The 15,033-nt window shown below is 35.8% G+C and overlaps 1 protein-coding gene across 1 annotated transcript in view; it reads right to left on the bottom strand.

Annotated features, from left to right (window-relative positions):
* Positions 1–15,033, bottom strand: part of LOC145691551 (phospholipid-transporting ATPase ABCA3-like) — a 146,524-nt gene that overhangs the window by 21,034 nt on the left and 110,457 nt on the right. The window contains exons 6-7 of the mRNA XM_081766958.1: positions 11,243–11,509; positions 3,080–3,354 (exon numbers count right to left, since the gene is read on the bottom strand). Coding sequence (XP_081623084.1) covers positions 3,080–3,354; positions 11,243–11,509 — 542 coding nt within the window. The remainder of the gene's footprint in view (positions 1–3,079; positions 3,355–11,242; positions 11,510–15,033) is intronic.

Raw genomic sequence — 15,033 nt, forward strand, 5'->3', positions numbered from 1 at the left:
TTTATAATAATTCATGATTGATTTATAAACTAGGTATTGGTCTGAGCTATTGGAACTGGCGATCCTCAACAACACATTGTAGGGTGATACAGAACATGTAACACAAACATCGTACAACCATATTTCCTGAGCAATTGAATCCTGCTTCTCTAAACCCAATAACTAAACTTTCTTTCTCTTCACTGATCTCATATTTTAGCCTTGGAAATATAATATAAAAAGTATGGAAAAAATTCATGACCAGGTAACAAATTTATCCACAAAAAAATATAATAATACGATGAACGCTTTGGGTCGGGTTTCAGAAAAACCATAGCACTGTAACTACTCGTATCGAATTATCCGATGGCATAAGTTATACATTAGAAGAAAGTGAAGTAAAGATTATAATATGTTTAGAATATTGAAAAGGCTTTCAGATGTATTATTAGCTGAACTAATTTCTGAATTTAACTTTTGATTTAACGCTAATACTTGGACACATTTATATGTATTAAATTTTGAACATGGAGTAATGATGTTTAAAGATTGAACTCAATGAATAATTTACAACAATGGATGCTCCAAGGTGAAGTACTTGCTCATCTCTCTTACTTATTGCATACTCATAATCTTTCAAAAGTTATAGATGAAGTAAAATATAATCTATATGTGCATGATTTGCAAGTTTATGATTCAGCAAATCCGTCAAATATTCGTGAAAGATCAACTAAAAATTAAATTATTACCTGTAGAACATTCAGATGTGATTAGAACAAAACAGCCTTGAATTCAACGCGAATAAATCTTATCCTACTTTCCTCCAAGATAGTTGGAGCAAAAACATATTTTCATGATATCGGTGAATAACGAAATAAAAGTTGTTTTTGATAAACTCAAGACAATAAGAATACATTTTGATAATCATATACACACTGGAAATGTAACTTTGACTATATATGCTGACAAACTTACTACTTACTAGTATACAACTGTGGAGTAAAAAACAATCAACTCAAACTGTATAGTTCCGTTAATATATTTAACGTAAAACATTTAGATAATTTCACACACTACTATGGAAAGATAATGCATATGATATTCAAGGTGGGATATGAGCATTACTAAGTAAGAACTTTATTTAATGTATTAATAAATATATAAATTAGAGTACCTAATATCACTATATCAATATAATCATCATCTTAAGAATGAAAGACAAGAAAAGCAAATATGTCACTACTTTCTCTTTCGAACCATACAACTAATAATATCTCAAATTTGTTCACTGTAATGTGCTTGAAATTTTGAATTGACGTATAGAGCCGTATTCAAATGCCAATCTCGATTGCCATATTTTGAAAAATCAACTCAATAATAGTCTGATTTTCCAGCACAACAAACAATATGAATAATAATTTTTGTATGGTGTGTATTACATCTAACCCACTGTCTTTATTATATCATTTTCCATTTGCATTTTTAATTCTTCTTGTTTAAATGTTTTTAGATGTATTTGTTATAGTAAATCCTTTACTATTCTTTTCTTTTCTATTCTAGTTAAATTACTTATTGTTGAAAACGGAACTATGCACTATATGAAGTGGTGTATAAATACAAACCTTATCTCAGACTTTAAAAATTAAAATTGAAACTGAATCCTATTTTGTGCAGTGTTATGTTGTGTTACCACCACTAAACGCCATAACATTATAGTACTTCGGGCATAATATTATCAAAACGTTTCGTTAAATTCTACTAATTTCTTTCTAATAGGACTAGTCTAAATTCACGCATATATCTAATCTTGCTGTTGAACAGAGACATTCATTACTACATTTAATTATGCAGTATAGGAGAGTAACGATTCTAACATTTCTTAAACGTCAATATGTTTTATATCCTCACAACATAAAGTAACTGATCGTAAATATGCCAGGTAATGCACGTCCCAGGTAATTCAGTGACCAATGGTATGAACAAAATGTCACAATTTGAATAAATAACAATTGGTTAACATTCGGGTACCCAGCGGGGTTAAATATGTACCATAGTGTATGTCTTACTGTATATCTTATGTAACAGACACACCAGGTTGACTAGCATTCTTTACGTCGTGGGCCGGAGTGTCAGCAAATTTATTTCCTGAATAACAATTATGTTGTAAGATGATCTGCTTACGTGTGTGGCTCAAAGTACACTCGGGTACATTTGTACCCCTGTTGGGTATTTACGTTAATATACTTATCTCAACTATTTTATTGGTGTATTTTATTATTGTTAAGAGCAAAATAAAGAGCAGGTAATATTAGAGCGTATTGCAATAGATCGTTGCAATAGTGCATTCATTTTCCAATTTTGCAACCTTTCTTGCCACAAAAATATTACTAAATTATTACAGTTCTATAGCGTATAAACAAATTTCGGTAACCTAACCTAAGTAAATTTACCGTAAACTAACCTACATTAACAAAACCAACACAACTTCTCAAAACACAACCAAACATAAAATAACATCGCAATGTTTTCGATGCCGGAAATAAGGATCTTTCTAATTGCAAAAAAAAAAAAAAGAAAAAAACGATTGGGTACACTTGTACTCCTGTTGGGAAAACGTAATTAAAAAATGTTATGGGTATCCAAGGGTTAAACTAGGCATATATCAAAATTGAATTTTGTTTCCAATTAGATTTATTTTCTTTTTTATAATACCACGAAATGTATCAAATATCCTGACACGGGTAGTTATAATAAAAGTGGAAATTTAAAATTATTTTCTTAAATTTATATCATAATAAATAAATGTACGAGCAAGAAAATTTGAGTTTGTTATGTTGTATAATGAACTATATTTACATGTACATATAATTTCCACAACGATGATAAGTGTTATAGTGTTATTAAAATGGGTCACTCCCCTTAACTTTTTCGAGGAAGTTCGTAATTCTATAGGATAATGTTTTGCTATAAATACTCCATTTTGGACTTAATCACTTTCTTCGTCATCTAACTAATCTTCATACTCATTTGAGGAAGATGCATTACGTATTAATCATTACGTACAAGTTAGGGTATAAGGAAAATACAAGAATTTCATTACCTTTCTCCTCTTTATCTTCAAACTATATTCGTCGATATGAGCATTGCCTGACGTAGGTATTACGTCTCCCGTGATCATCTTGAATGTTGTTGTTTTACCAGCTCCATTTGCTCCTAGAAGACCAAAACACTCTCTAGGCTTCACGCCAAAGGAAACACTTTTGACTGCCACGAATTTAAAGAAACTCTTAGACAACTTGTCAACCAATAAATTGTCAGCTTCAGGCGTATCCATATCTTTGGTTGTAACTTTTTCTAACTCAGTTGTGTTTCTTTCTGAAATGATGCATTATTTTATTAACGATATATTTAAGTGTACAATCTCTACTGAATGATACTACCAAAAGTCTGAGATGAAAAAGCTCTCCAAACTTTAAATGAAAATCTGTCACAATTAAAATCGGGCGCGTTTTATTTTAGTTGTAATTACAGATATTATATTTGGTCTAGGAATTAATTCGTGCGGTTGGTACGCACACATTGAAGCTGTAGTACAAACACAAAATACATAAATACCTTAAGAAAAATATTGTCCATCGGTAGCCACCACTTTCGCCCATCTGTCAGGCAATATACGGATTCCGTGGCGAAAGAAGTCCTCATCCTTGGAAGCGATCCAGTCAGACACCCATGTTTCGATATCTTCTGAAGAAGTAAACCGCTGTCCAATCAAATCGTTGTTCATGCAATCGAACAAGTAGTAGTCCGAAGGAGCAACGTCTGGTGAATACGGCGGGTGGGGTAAAACTTCCCATCCGACATTTTGTAAATAGGTTTTGACCGGTTTTGCGACATGTGGGCGAGCGTTATCATGTTGAACAATAAGTTTATCATGTCTGTTCTCCCATTCTGGTCGTGTTCTGGCCAGAGCTTGCTTCAAACGCATTAATTGTCGTCGATAACGTTCTCCGTTCATAGTTTCACCCGGTTGCAGCAGCTCATAGTACACCACACCTTTCATATCCCACCATATGCACAGCATAACCTTTGCACAGTGAATGTCTCGTTTTGGATGTGATGGACCTGGTTCACCTGGTTTCACCCAGGCCTTTTTTCGTTTAGGGTTCTCGTAATGGATCCACTTCTCATCGCCCGTAATAATTCGATGCAGAAACCCCTTTCTGCTCTGTCGTTGAAGCAGCAATTCGCAAATGGTTTTTCATCTTTCAACGTCTCTGTCTTTCAATTCATGTGGAACCCAATGTGACATCTTTTGAATCATTCCCATGGCTTTCAAGCGTTTGGAGACTGTTGTTTGATCAACGCCTAATACTGCTGCAAGTTGTTCCTGCGTTTGAAACGAATTCTGCTCGAGCAATGCTGTCAATTCTTCGTCTTGAAATTTTTTGGCTGTCCAGCTCGCTCTTGGTCTGCCAAGCCGAAATCACCACTTCTAAACCGTGCAAACCACTTCTGACACGTTTGCTCAGCTAGAGCATGGTCACCATACACTTCCACCAAAATACGATGACTTTCAGTCGCACTTTTCTGCATGTTAAAGTAATGCAGCAGAACACCCCGCAAAAACACTTTATCAGGCACAAATTGCGCCATGTTCACTTAACTACAAACTGGTGTTGTTGACGCTTTAATCCACTGCCCTATACTACGAACGATACGCGATGACAGGGGTTTGCAACACATGTGTGCATACACGGAACTGTGGAACGCTCCGTTCGTTGCGCCATCTCTTGTCCACCCACACGAATTAATTCCTAGACCAAATATTTTAAACCAACATAACTTCATCTCCTTTTTCAATAAAGTTGGCCATTAGAATTTCAAGCTTTAGCTTTCAAATAATCAGATTAGAAGGAGAGAAAAATCTAGAAGGCAAATTAGAATCTATAATTTTCAAGGTATAGTAACTGTGTTATAGAAGTAGTATTGGCCCCACTTTACCGCACTCTCGATTATCCAATTTTGGGTCCCCATGGACCATAGTGAATGAATCAGGGATGCTTTGGCCCGGGATTACGTCACCTATTTAAATTTTGCTTATGCTTATTCAGGGGCCATGCAGGATGGTACGAATGAATCAGAGGTACCTTGGCCAGGCTATGACGTCATTGAATTGGGAGTATTGGATCAGAGGTCATGATGATTCTTTAAAATTACTAAAAATATGATCTTGATGATTCATTACGTTATGAAATAGTACAGGTTTACGAATGCTTTCGTTCCCTTTTATGGCATAAAATTTGGAGATTGTTATATCTTTGATGAGATGGACTAACACGAGTGCAAATGAAATCTTTAATTTTACGTCCCACGCATATGCAGTTTAGGCTAAAGGAGACGGTGACGATAAGAAAGGAATGAAAGTGTGGGAGAAAATTGGAGCATAATGTTGCCCACCACAAAACTATTTTCGAGGTGCTTTAAATCAGGGACCACATACAGCAGAGGTAAACGCTCTACCACTGAGCCACCGCACCTCTACTGATAAGAAAGAATTAGAGATAGTTGGTTCGAGCTAATATGTTCGTTTGACGTCACTGAACTGGGATTTTTAGCTTGGAACTTATGATGGCTTGTTTCGTTCCCTTTTATGGGTATAAAATTACCAAAACAACGTATGATCTCTTTCTTGATGACCTATTACGTTATGAATTAGTAGACTCCAGTAATAGTATAAATTAGTATTAGTATTAATATGAAACTCGAAAACTTTGGAGATCCTTTGTGGCTAACCGGTTAGCGTATGCGCCTTTAACGTGGGAGACCAGAGTTCGATTCCCGGAAGAAGCTCATGCGGTTCGGATTGTTATCCCTTTGATGAGATGGAATAACACTGGTGCAAATGGAAAATCTTTAGTTTTACGTCTCACGCTTATGCCGATTATGCTAAAGGAGACGGTGACGATGAGAAAGGAATGAAAGTGTGGAAGAAAAATGGAGCATAATGTTGTCCATCACAAAACTATTTTCTCGGGGTTTGAACCAGGACCCCATACAGCAGAAGTGTACGCTCTACTACTGAGTCACCACGTCCCTTACTGGTGCGAATGAAGTAGAGGTATTTGGTTTTGGGCTAATGTGTTTGTTTGACGTTGGGCTGACCCTATTTCATTTTTGGGACCCACATGGACCATAGTGAATGAGTTAGAGATGTTTTGGTTCGGGATTGCATTACCTATTGAAATTTTGCTTATGTTTACTCAGGGGGCAGGGGTCACTCAAGACACATAAGATCACCTTGATTTACATCAGGAGTTGGGGGGCGGGAGGGGAGTATCGGACCTCGTTACCTTTGATGATTATTGATTTTGGAGCCTTATTACGTTATATGGAGGCGTATTTAAAATTATTTCCTTAAATTTGATAACTACTTTGTGATCCACTTTGTTCCGTTTCAGGAGTGAACATGGATACCTTGCAATCGTTCCGAGTTTGATTCTTGGTGTTAGTTTAGGAAATGTTGAATTTAACGTTCCCAGCGAAAACGATGGTGATGAGAAATGATAGGACGAAACAGGGGAAAACATGTTCCCTTTTAGGAGTACAAAATTGCCAAAATATAAACGTAAGTATAAACGTAAGCAATACGTTGTACCACGTGTTTGGTCTTTTGGCCCAATTTATCCTCTTGGATGAGGTCCTATTACCTTATATAGTTATATGGGCGTATACAGGGGTTCATTATCTTTCATAAGATATGGGTATATTTGTGCACCCCTTTAAAATTTGAGTGGAGTACTTTGGCCCACACCCTTCAATTTTGGAAATTGCCCAATTTAAACATTTGGTATAATAGTATAGGGCTCTGATATATATTATTATAAATTTGGGTGGTCCACCTCGTTCCTTTCAGGGGCACAAAATTACCAAATTTTACTGCAACCACGTGTTTGGTATTTTGGCTCATTTTATCACCTTGGATGAGGTCCTATTACCTTATATAGTTATATGGACGTATACAGATGTACATTTCCTATTATAAGACATAGGTACATTTGTGCACCCCTTTAAAATTTGGGAGGAGTACCATAGCCCACCCCTTAAAATTTGGATTTTTTTCAGTTTAAGCATTCGGTATTATACTACTGGACTCTAATATGTATCATGATAAATTTGGGTGGTTCACTTCGTTCCGTTTTAGGGGTACAAAATTGCCAAAATATAAACATAAGCAATATGATGTACCACGTGTTTGGTTTTTTTTGATCCAATTTATCCTCTTGGATGAGGACCTATTACCTTATATGGTTATATGGTCATGTATAGAGGTCTATTCCCTATCATAAGACATAGGTACATTTGTGCATCCCTTGAAATTTTTGGGAATGATACCTTGGCCCACCCCTTAAATTTTAGAAATTTCCCAACCACGTGTTCGGTCTTTTGGCCTAATTTATTCTCTTGGATGATGTCCTATTACATTATATGGTAATATGGTTATATATAGGGGTCTATGCCCTATCATAAGACATAGGTACATTTGTGCACCCCTTTAAAATTTGGGATGGGGTACCCTGGCCCACCCCTTAAATTTTCGAAATCGCCCAATTTAAGCATTTGGTATAATAGTATAGAACCCTAATATAGATCACTATAATACCCCTATGCACTCCTCTTAAGCTTTTTGATAAGAGAGAACCACGATACTTTAAAGTTACCTTCTTGGTCTTGGTGTTAGTTCGTGTAATTTATATCTTAAATAACATTGACGGTTTATTTAAAATCATCTCAAAATATTTTAGCCAAAATTTTTCAGTGAGTGCAAAGAGGGAATTGTTTCACGGTTAACCGCCAAACGTTATCCGGTTTTTAACTATTCGATTAAAAATTATCGGTATTTAACTATTCGATTAACAAATAAACGGTTTTTAACTATTCGATTAAATTTTGAGTCCACTAATTTCCAGTTATTACAAAAGTTCAAGTGAAAATTTGAAACTAAATTTTTTCGAACTCAAATTTTTCAAATCAAAAATATTCAAACTGAAATTTTCGAATTAAAAACATCAAAGTAAACTTTTCGAACAAAAAAGTTGAAATAAATATTTTCGAATTCAAATTTTCAAACAAAAGAAATCAAACTGAAATTTTCGAATTATAAACATCGAACCAAAACTTGAAATAAAACTTTTCGAATTCAAATTTTTAAACCAAACAATTTCACACTGAAATATTTTATACTAGAAATTCTAAACTAAAATTTTCGAATCAAAACATTTCAAACCAATTTTAGAACTAGAAAGTTGAAACTAAAATTTTCGAACAAAAAAATTGAAATAAAACTTTTCGAATTCAATTTTTTTCAAACCACACAATCTCTCACTGAAATTTTTGAACTATTAATTTTAACTTAATATTTTCGAAAAATGAAATCAAAATTTTCGAACCAAAACATTTCAGTCCAAATTTTTGAACTAGAAAGTTGAAACTAAAATTTTCGAATTCAAATTTTTGAAACCAATCAGTTTCGCACTGAAATTTTTGAACTAAAAATTTTAAGCTAAAATTTTTCGAAAAAATTGAATCAAAATTTTCGAACCAAAACATTTCAATCCAAATGTCAGAACTATAAAGTGGAAACTAAAATTTTCGAATTAAAAGTTTCAACCTGTTTTCGAAGTAAAAAAATGTTTATAACGAAATTTTCAAATCAAATTTTTGGACCTAAAATTTCAAACCAAAATTGTCGAACTGAAAGTTAAAGTTTCGAACAAAAGAAATAATTCGAAATTTTCAAACAAACTTCTTGAAAATATTTAACCATAGCAGTTTACTGATTTTAAAATTTTAATTGTCTTGAAGAAATACTTGGGACTAAGTTTTGAGAGATGAACCGTTTGGTAAGCCATAGCCAGACCGAGACATTGATATTGCTTGAAATGAAGTTTAATCAAGCTTTATTTCATCAGACAGTACTAACTTACGATCCGTTTTAGTGCATTTTTGTTTCAGATCAACGGCCAGCCATAATCGGACTTTTTTTTTCGTATCATCATGAAAGCACGCCAAGCTTCTTAGAATGGTTACAGCCGCTACGCTACGTGAAAACCTGAATCCCTACCACAGAACAACCATAAACGCATATTTCAAGACCTTGAATCGAACCTGGGACCATTTTAAGAAAAGGTTACTTACCACAGCGATTCTCCTCTGATGAGATCAATCGAACCAGCCAATCTCTTGAAACAATATTATACTGTAATCTAATCAACTTTCAATTTAAAGAAATCTTGATTTTGCATTTGAAATCACTCAGTTTCGTCACAGGTAAAGAATGCAGCATTTGCAGATTTGTTTTGCGACATCATTCAAAGCTCAGTTTGCTTCCTGTTCTGCAATAGGATTTCTTGAAAACGTGTTTATGATGTTTTCACTTTGATTTCTTCCCTGAGATACGATACCAGTGTTCTGCCATTCTACTATTAAGGATCGCTGTTTCACAACAGTGCGTAAACTTCATTCGTCAGTCTTTCCATGAAAAGTTATCGTACAGCTGATGCTGACACTTAATAATGCACGCTTTAATGACTTAATATGACTTAATAAATGACTTAAAATGCTTCACAAGTCTAGCATGGAAAGAGGAAACTGACAGTATGTTGGTTCAAATTAATGTTTGGTCAGAGAACAAGATTTCGTTACGCTTGGTTTAAACACATACATAATAAAAGTAACAGCTTCGGATATTTAAGCATTTACTGTACATTATATAGCTTCGTCACTCCTTTCAAATGTATTTAACATTTTATCTAAATTTGAATATAAATTGTATTATGCATTGTGTCGTTTTTTCGTATCCTTTTGAGTGTAACACAATATGATTAATCGATACCTACGCTCTATGTACTTCACTCGTTTACCAAGCAGAGAGTTCCGGAGGCAAAATATTATCACATTCGTATTTCCGAAAGTAGGATGCCTTCGATAGAAGTATACGACGAGAGAGAAACAATGTGGTAGATATATAGATAGGTAGACATTGTAGATAAAAAAAGAGGAAACAAGCGAGAGAAATGCGTTAGGATAGAAACATGAAATATACGAATCAAATTACAAGAAGGCAAGTTAGAAATCTTAAAGAAGACATTAAACATCGACACATTTCAGTAGTTTGTAAATTTGGGTGAAATGGTACTGGGGAGCTTAAGACAAAAGTATATTTAATATTTTGCATAATGAAAATGGCAGGTAAAAGGTGTGCGAGTAATTCTTGATAAGTATTTAAAACATGAGTTATTAAAAACTGATTTCAGTGATAATATAGTTACGATATGAACGTTTCAGGCAAAAAAGAAGAATCTAGTTGCAAAATAAACATAAGCACCCACAACTTTATATACTCGTGAGAAAGCAGGAGAAAATTAAGAGAACATGGAAGAGATTTTTGATAGGCAGAAGAGATGTATATGTGTATTTGTAATTCACATATTATTGGGATATTTCAATGAAGTTGTGGGGGGAAAAAGAGTTAGATACCGTTGTAGACAAATGATGTTTAGGAAAATGGAATAAAAAGGGAGAGGAACAAGTAAATTTGTATAGGGAAAATTCAGTAATAATCGGAATCGTTTTGGCTAAAGGAACACAAAAGAAGGTAGTAAAAGCAAAAAAAAAAATACTTAAGAAGGAAGAAATGTATATTTTGTAGAAGCTTCCAGAAAGACTTGATAAATTCAAAATATCATTTGATGTGTATTGTGCTGCAGGGAGCGGAAACATGGGTCTTACGCAAATGTGATGAAAAGCTACTATAAGGTTTCGAAACGTATGTTTGGAGAAGAATTACCAGAATCACCTCAGTTTAACGTAAACTAAAGAAATAGTTGCAAGGTATGGTGAGGATAAAGAACAAATTAAATATTAAAGAAAAGAGAAAGATGAACTAGTCGAGACATTATCTCATACGGAACGGTATCATGAATGACATAATATAAGGTACAGTATATAGGAAGAGGGCGAAGGATACTTTAACTCATGGACAGTGTTAAAACAGAAAAATCGGAAGTGAGGATGAATAGGTTAGAGTAAGACCATGGAGCATGGAAGATTTCACTTGCAGCAATGGCCTGTAATATAATTATACTTCTTTTTGTGAAAGTTCCGATGAAATAATAATCTTAAATACATTATTTCTTTTTAATGCAGTATATTACACTTTTTTAGTTTTAAATAAAATATTATATTTATATTTATTATCTCTTACCTGCAAGTTGATTTTCTACTCTTAGTACTTCATCACGGATGTCCTCAGCGTCTGCACCAATTTCTTCTGAAGAAACAGAACTAGCCTTCGAAAAACATTTATCTATCCATTCCAAGAATTTATCGGTACAATCCAACTCAATAAGGAACAAAATTATTGTGAACACAAGAAAATCAACAAAATACATCACTATTTCTATTTTTAAGGTTGATAGAAAAGCTGATTCAGGTGGTTCGTAACAATTATTGTTTGGCTTACACCAGTTCTCTGCAAAAATATTATAATAAGTTCAAATATATATATATATATATATATATATATATATATATATATATATATATATATATATATATATATATATATATATACAGGGTGATTCAATAGAAGCGTACCGGGTCTATATCGCAGACAATACTGCACGTACAGCCTTCAAACAAATAATTGCATTACCAAATCATATGTGTAGAATGCAACAAAAATAGTAGCGAGACCAGTGGTGTCTCGTGAATACCTTCAACGGGGGCAACTTCAAAATTTGAAATGGAAAGTGTTACAACTGTTGGAATCGTTCGAAACTACATTAAATGTCATTCAACTTTTAGAGGGCAAACTCTATCATATCCTTTCCCATTTAGCCACTAGAGGCGTTGTTGCAGACTTGTATCTCACTGTCCGTACCAGGACCTTTATCTCCGATAGTAATGCACATAGAGCCATCAAACAAACAATTGAACTACCAAATTGTATGTGTACACGTGATTAAAAATAGTAGCGACATCAATGGCGTATCGTGAATATCTCTAACTGGGGTCATCTGAAAAATTTGACATGGAAACAATGGTTCTCTGTGCCTCCATTGAAACAAGCTCACTATTTGAGAAACGTCGAGAGGAAACACGTTGGCATATTTCTTCCTCGTTGGCAGGAACATTATTGTATTACTAGATAAAAGTCAGATAGTGCAAGAGTGTCCCCAGTCACACCAGGCGAATGCCGGGTGGGTACGTGGAAACCATGTCATGGCAAACAACCGCCGACGCCTTTGCAGGATTAACTCGGGGCCTAAGCCTAAGGTAGGCCAGACCCTCGCGCGATGTATCTTGTGTACGTACGTACAATATGAAATATCTCCCAAATCCGGGAGAATGTGTTGTGGGTATGTTTGTCGTTGTTTCGAACAGCACACTCATTTATCGTTGCCAGTGATTTTGTGATGGTACTCCTGTAGATCCAGTAGCTAACACGTACATGACTTTGCTCAAGACAGTCTATGCGGCCTCGAACAGGCGATTGCTGCTATGTCAGACGGAGGGCAGAACGAGCAATGCTGTAGCCAAAACAGGTAACACAAGCGTGTAGAGTCCGATAGTGATTAACCTCTGCAGTGGGTTAAAGTGGTCCGTGTGCTGGACAAGGTGTCATGCATTGAGTTCTACTACCCATGTGCATTACAATCCCGTGATGGGATGAATACGAAACTTCCATAAGCTGTGAAACCTCTTTAATTGTGTTTTTATTTGAGTTATTGTAGTAGGAAGTGTCGGTAGTAAATAACATTCACGCGGTATACGAATTTGGAGGCATTCCAAATGCTTATGATTTTAGGGGAATGCCGGGAAAATTATAGCGGTGCAGCGCGATTATACGCTGACCACTATCGACAGTGACAAGCTATTTCCCACAATCTACTGCGGAGATTAGCAGCATGATTGCGGAAGACATTCAACATGCGTCGACGCTATGGTGTCCGGAGAAGAGTCGTACAAAATGAAGACGTTGCCATTGATGTACTTGCCCCTATTGCAATAAGTCCTGTGTATCTTCGCGGCAGATCGCATGAGATCGTGGTATCAGTCAAGTTAGTGTCTTGTGTATTCTGGAAAATCACATTTTCACCCGTACCACCTCTCTCTGCGTCAAGAACTAAGTGATGCGGACTGTAATTTATGGCTTCTGTTCTGCCACTGGGTGGTCAATCGCGTGAGAGAACATCCGAATTTCATTCACTTCATTTTATGGACTTCTGAAGTGACATTCTGTAGTGATGACATCGTGAGTCTCCACAATTTACATTACTGGGCACCGGAGAACACTCAATGGATGAGAGAAGTCAATCGGCAACAATGATGGAGTGGCACTCCATGGTTTTTGGCTGGTCATTTCCATGTGAAATGTTTCGTGATTTCTTGTGACACCATCTACAGCTGCTATTCGGAAACGTACCGCTCCATATACGTCAGACGGTGTGGTTTCAATTAGATGGCTGTCCGGCCATAATGCTGCCATGTGTAGGGAAGAGCTAAATGTTATATTTTCGCAACGCTGGATCTGCAGAGGTTCCAATTCACAGTTTCCTCCACGGTCAGCCGACCTTACTTGTATGGACTATTTTTTCTGGGTTCGAATTAAGGATCTTGCGTATGTTAACCGACCAACTACAATTCGCAACATGCAAGACTGCAGTACAACAATATTCCGGACCATCCACGTGACCGAGTTGGAAGCTGTTGCTCACAATTTCATACAGCGAATAAATCGCTGTATTGCTGTTCGGGAACATCATTTTGAACATTTGTGAAAGCCAGGAGGCGTCGACTACACTCCGCAAAAGTAAGCTAATTATTTAGCTCTTTACTCATCTTTCTTCAATGGCCTGATTGTAACGCCTCAGCTTTCTGTCCCATGTTTTGTTCCATGCTTTGGCTACTTCATTTCGGTTCGTCTTTCTTCATTGCAACCAATAGTTTCTTCTTACATTTTGTTATAGCATCGTACATTGTCCCTCATCGTAGTTCTCTCCATCCACGGCGCTTCTGTCGCAGCCATACGGAAACCACTCTCTTCAAATATTTCGAATCTCATTGGTTACCTATTTACAGTTTCACTCAATAGCACCAAATGTACCTCTCCTTACTGTTACAGTATGTACCCTCCCCCCGTCGTGGTCTCTTGTTAGCGTCATTGTTGTCACTACTTACACGGTGTGACTCCGCGCATGTACAATTGTACTTCCCGGTCGTTTCAGACCACCACTTACTCTTCCCTTTGGTTCCGAATGCAGAAACCCTCGCATCAGAATTTGACCTCGCAATGCGATAATGTTGCTTCCACAAAGGAAGAAATATACCAACGTGTTTCCTCTCGACGTTTCTCCTATTGTGAGCTTGTTTCGATGGAGGCACAACGAACCATTGCTTCCATGTCAAATTTTGCAGTTGACCCCCGTTGTAGATATTCACGATACGCCACTGATGTCGCTACTATTTTTATTGACGTCTACACATACGATTTGATAGTTCAATCGTCTGTTTGATGGCTCTATGTGCATTATTATCAGTAGATTGGTTACCTAACTACGAGCGCACTTTCCCACTCCAACCCTGACTACCAAAAATTACAAACCCGCCACTGACCATTACACTTTAACACAGAAGGATAGCACAAAGTAGATTGGGTAATTGCACTGCGCATACGCTTTTATGACATTTTAAAATCATAAAAACTTACATCTAAAACTTACATCTAAAAACTTACAATCTAAAACTATTTCTCTTCTATTTTATAGTGTCCCCATGGTAGAGTATCTATCCCATTCTTTAAAACACATCTCTTATCATCTACACAACTTAAAGCTAGCTTATTTACTTCTATACTGTATAAATCGTGCTTATAACTTCTAATCAAATTCACCTTTTTATAATATTCTTTTTGGCTAATCAAACAGTCCTTATATTCGTTAAATGAAAGTTCTTTATACACAACACTCTTCTTAACACCTTTAGCCTTCTTAC

The sequence above is a fragment of the Thermobia domestica genome, chromosome 8, assembly GCF_964235325.1.
Source record: "Thermobia domestica chromosome 8, izTheDome1.hap1.1, whole genome shotgun sequence".
NCBI classification, from domain to species: domain Eukaryota; kingdom Metazoa; phylum Arthropoda; class Insecta; order Zygentoma; family Lepismatidae; genus Thermobia; species Thermobia domestica.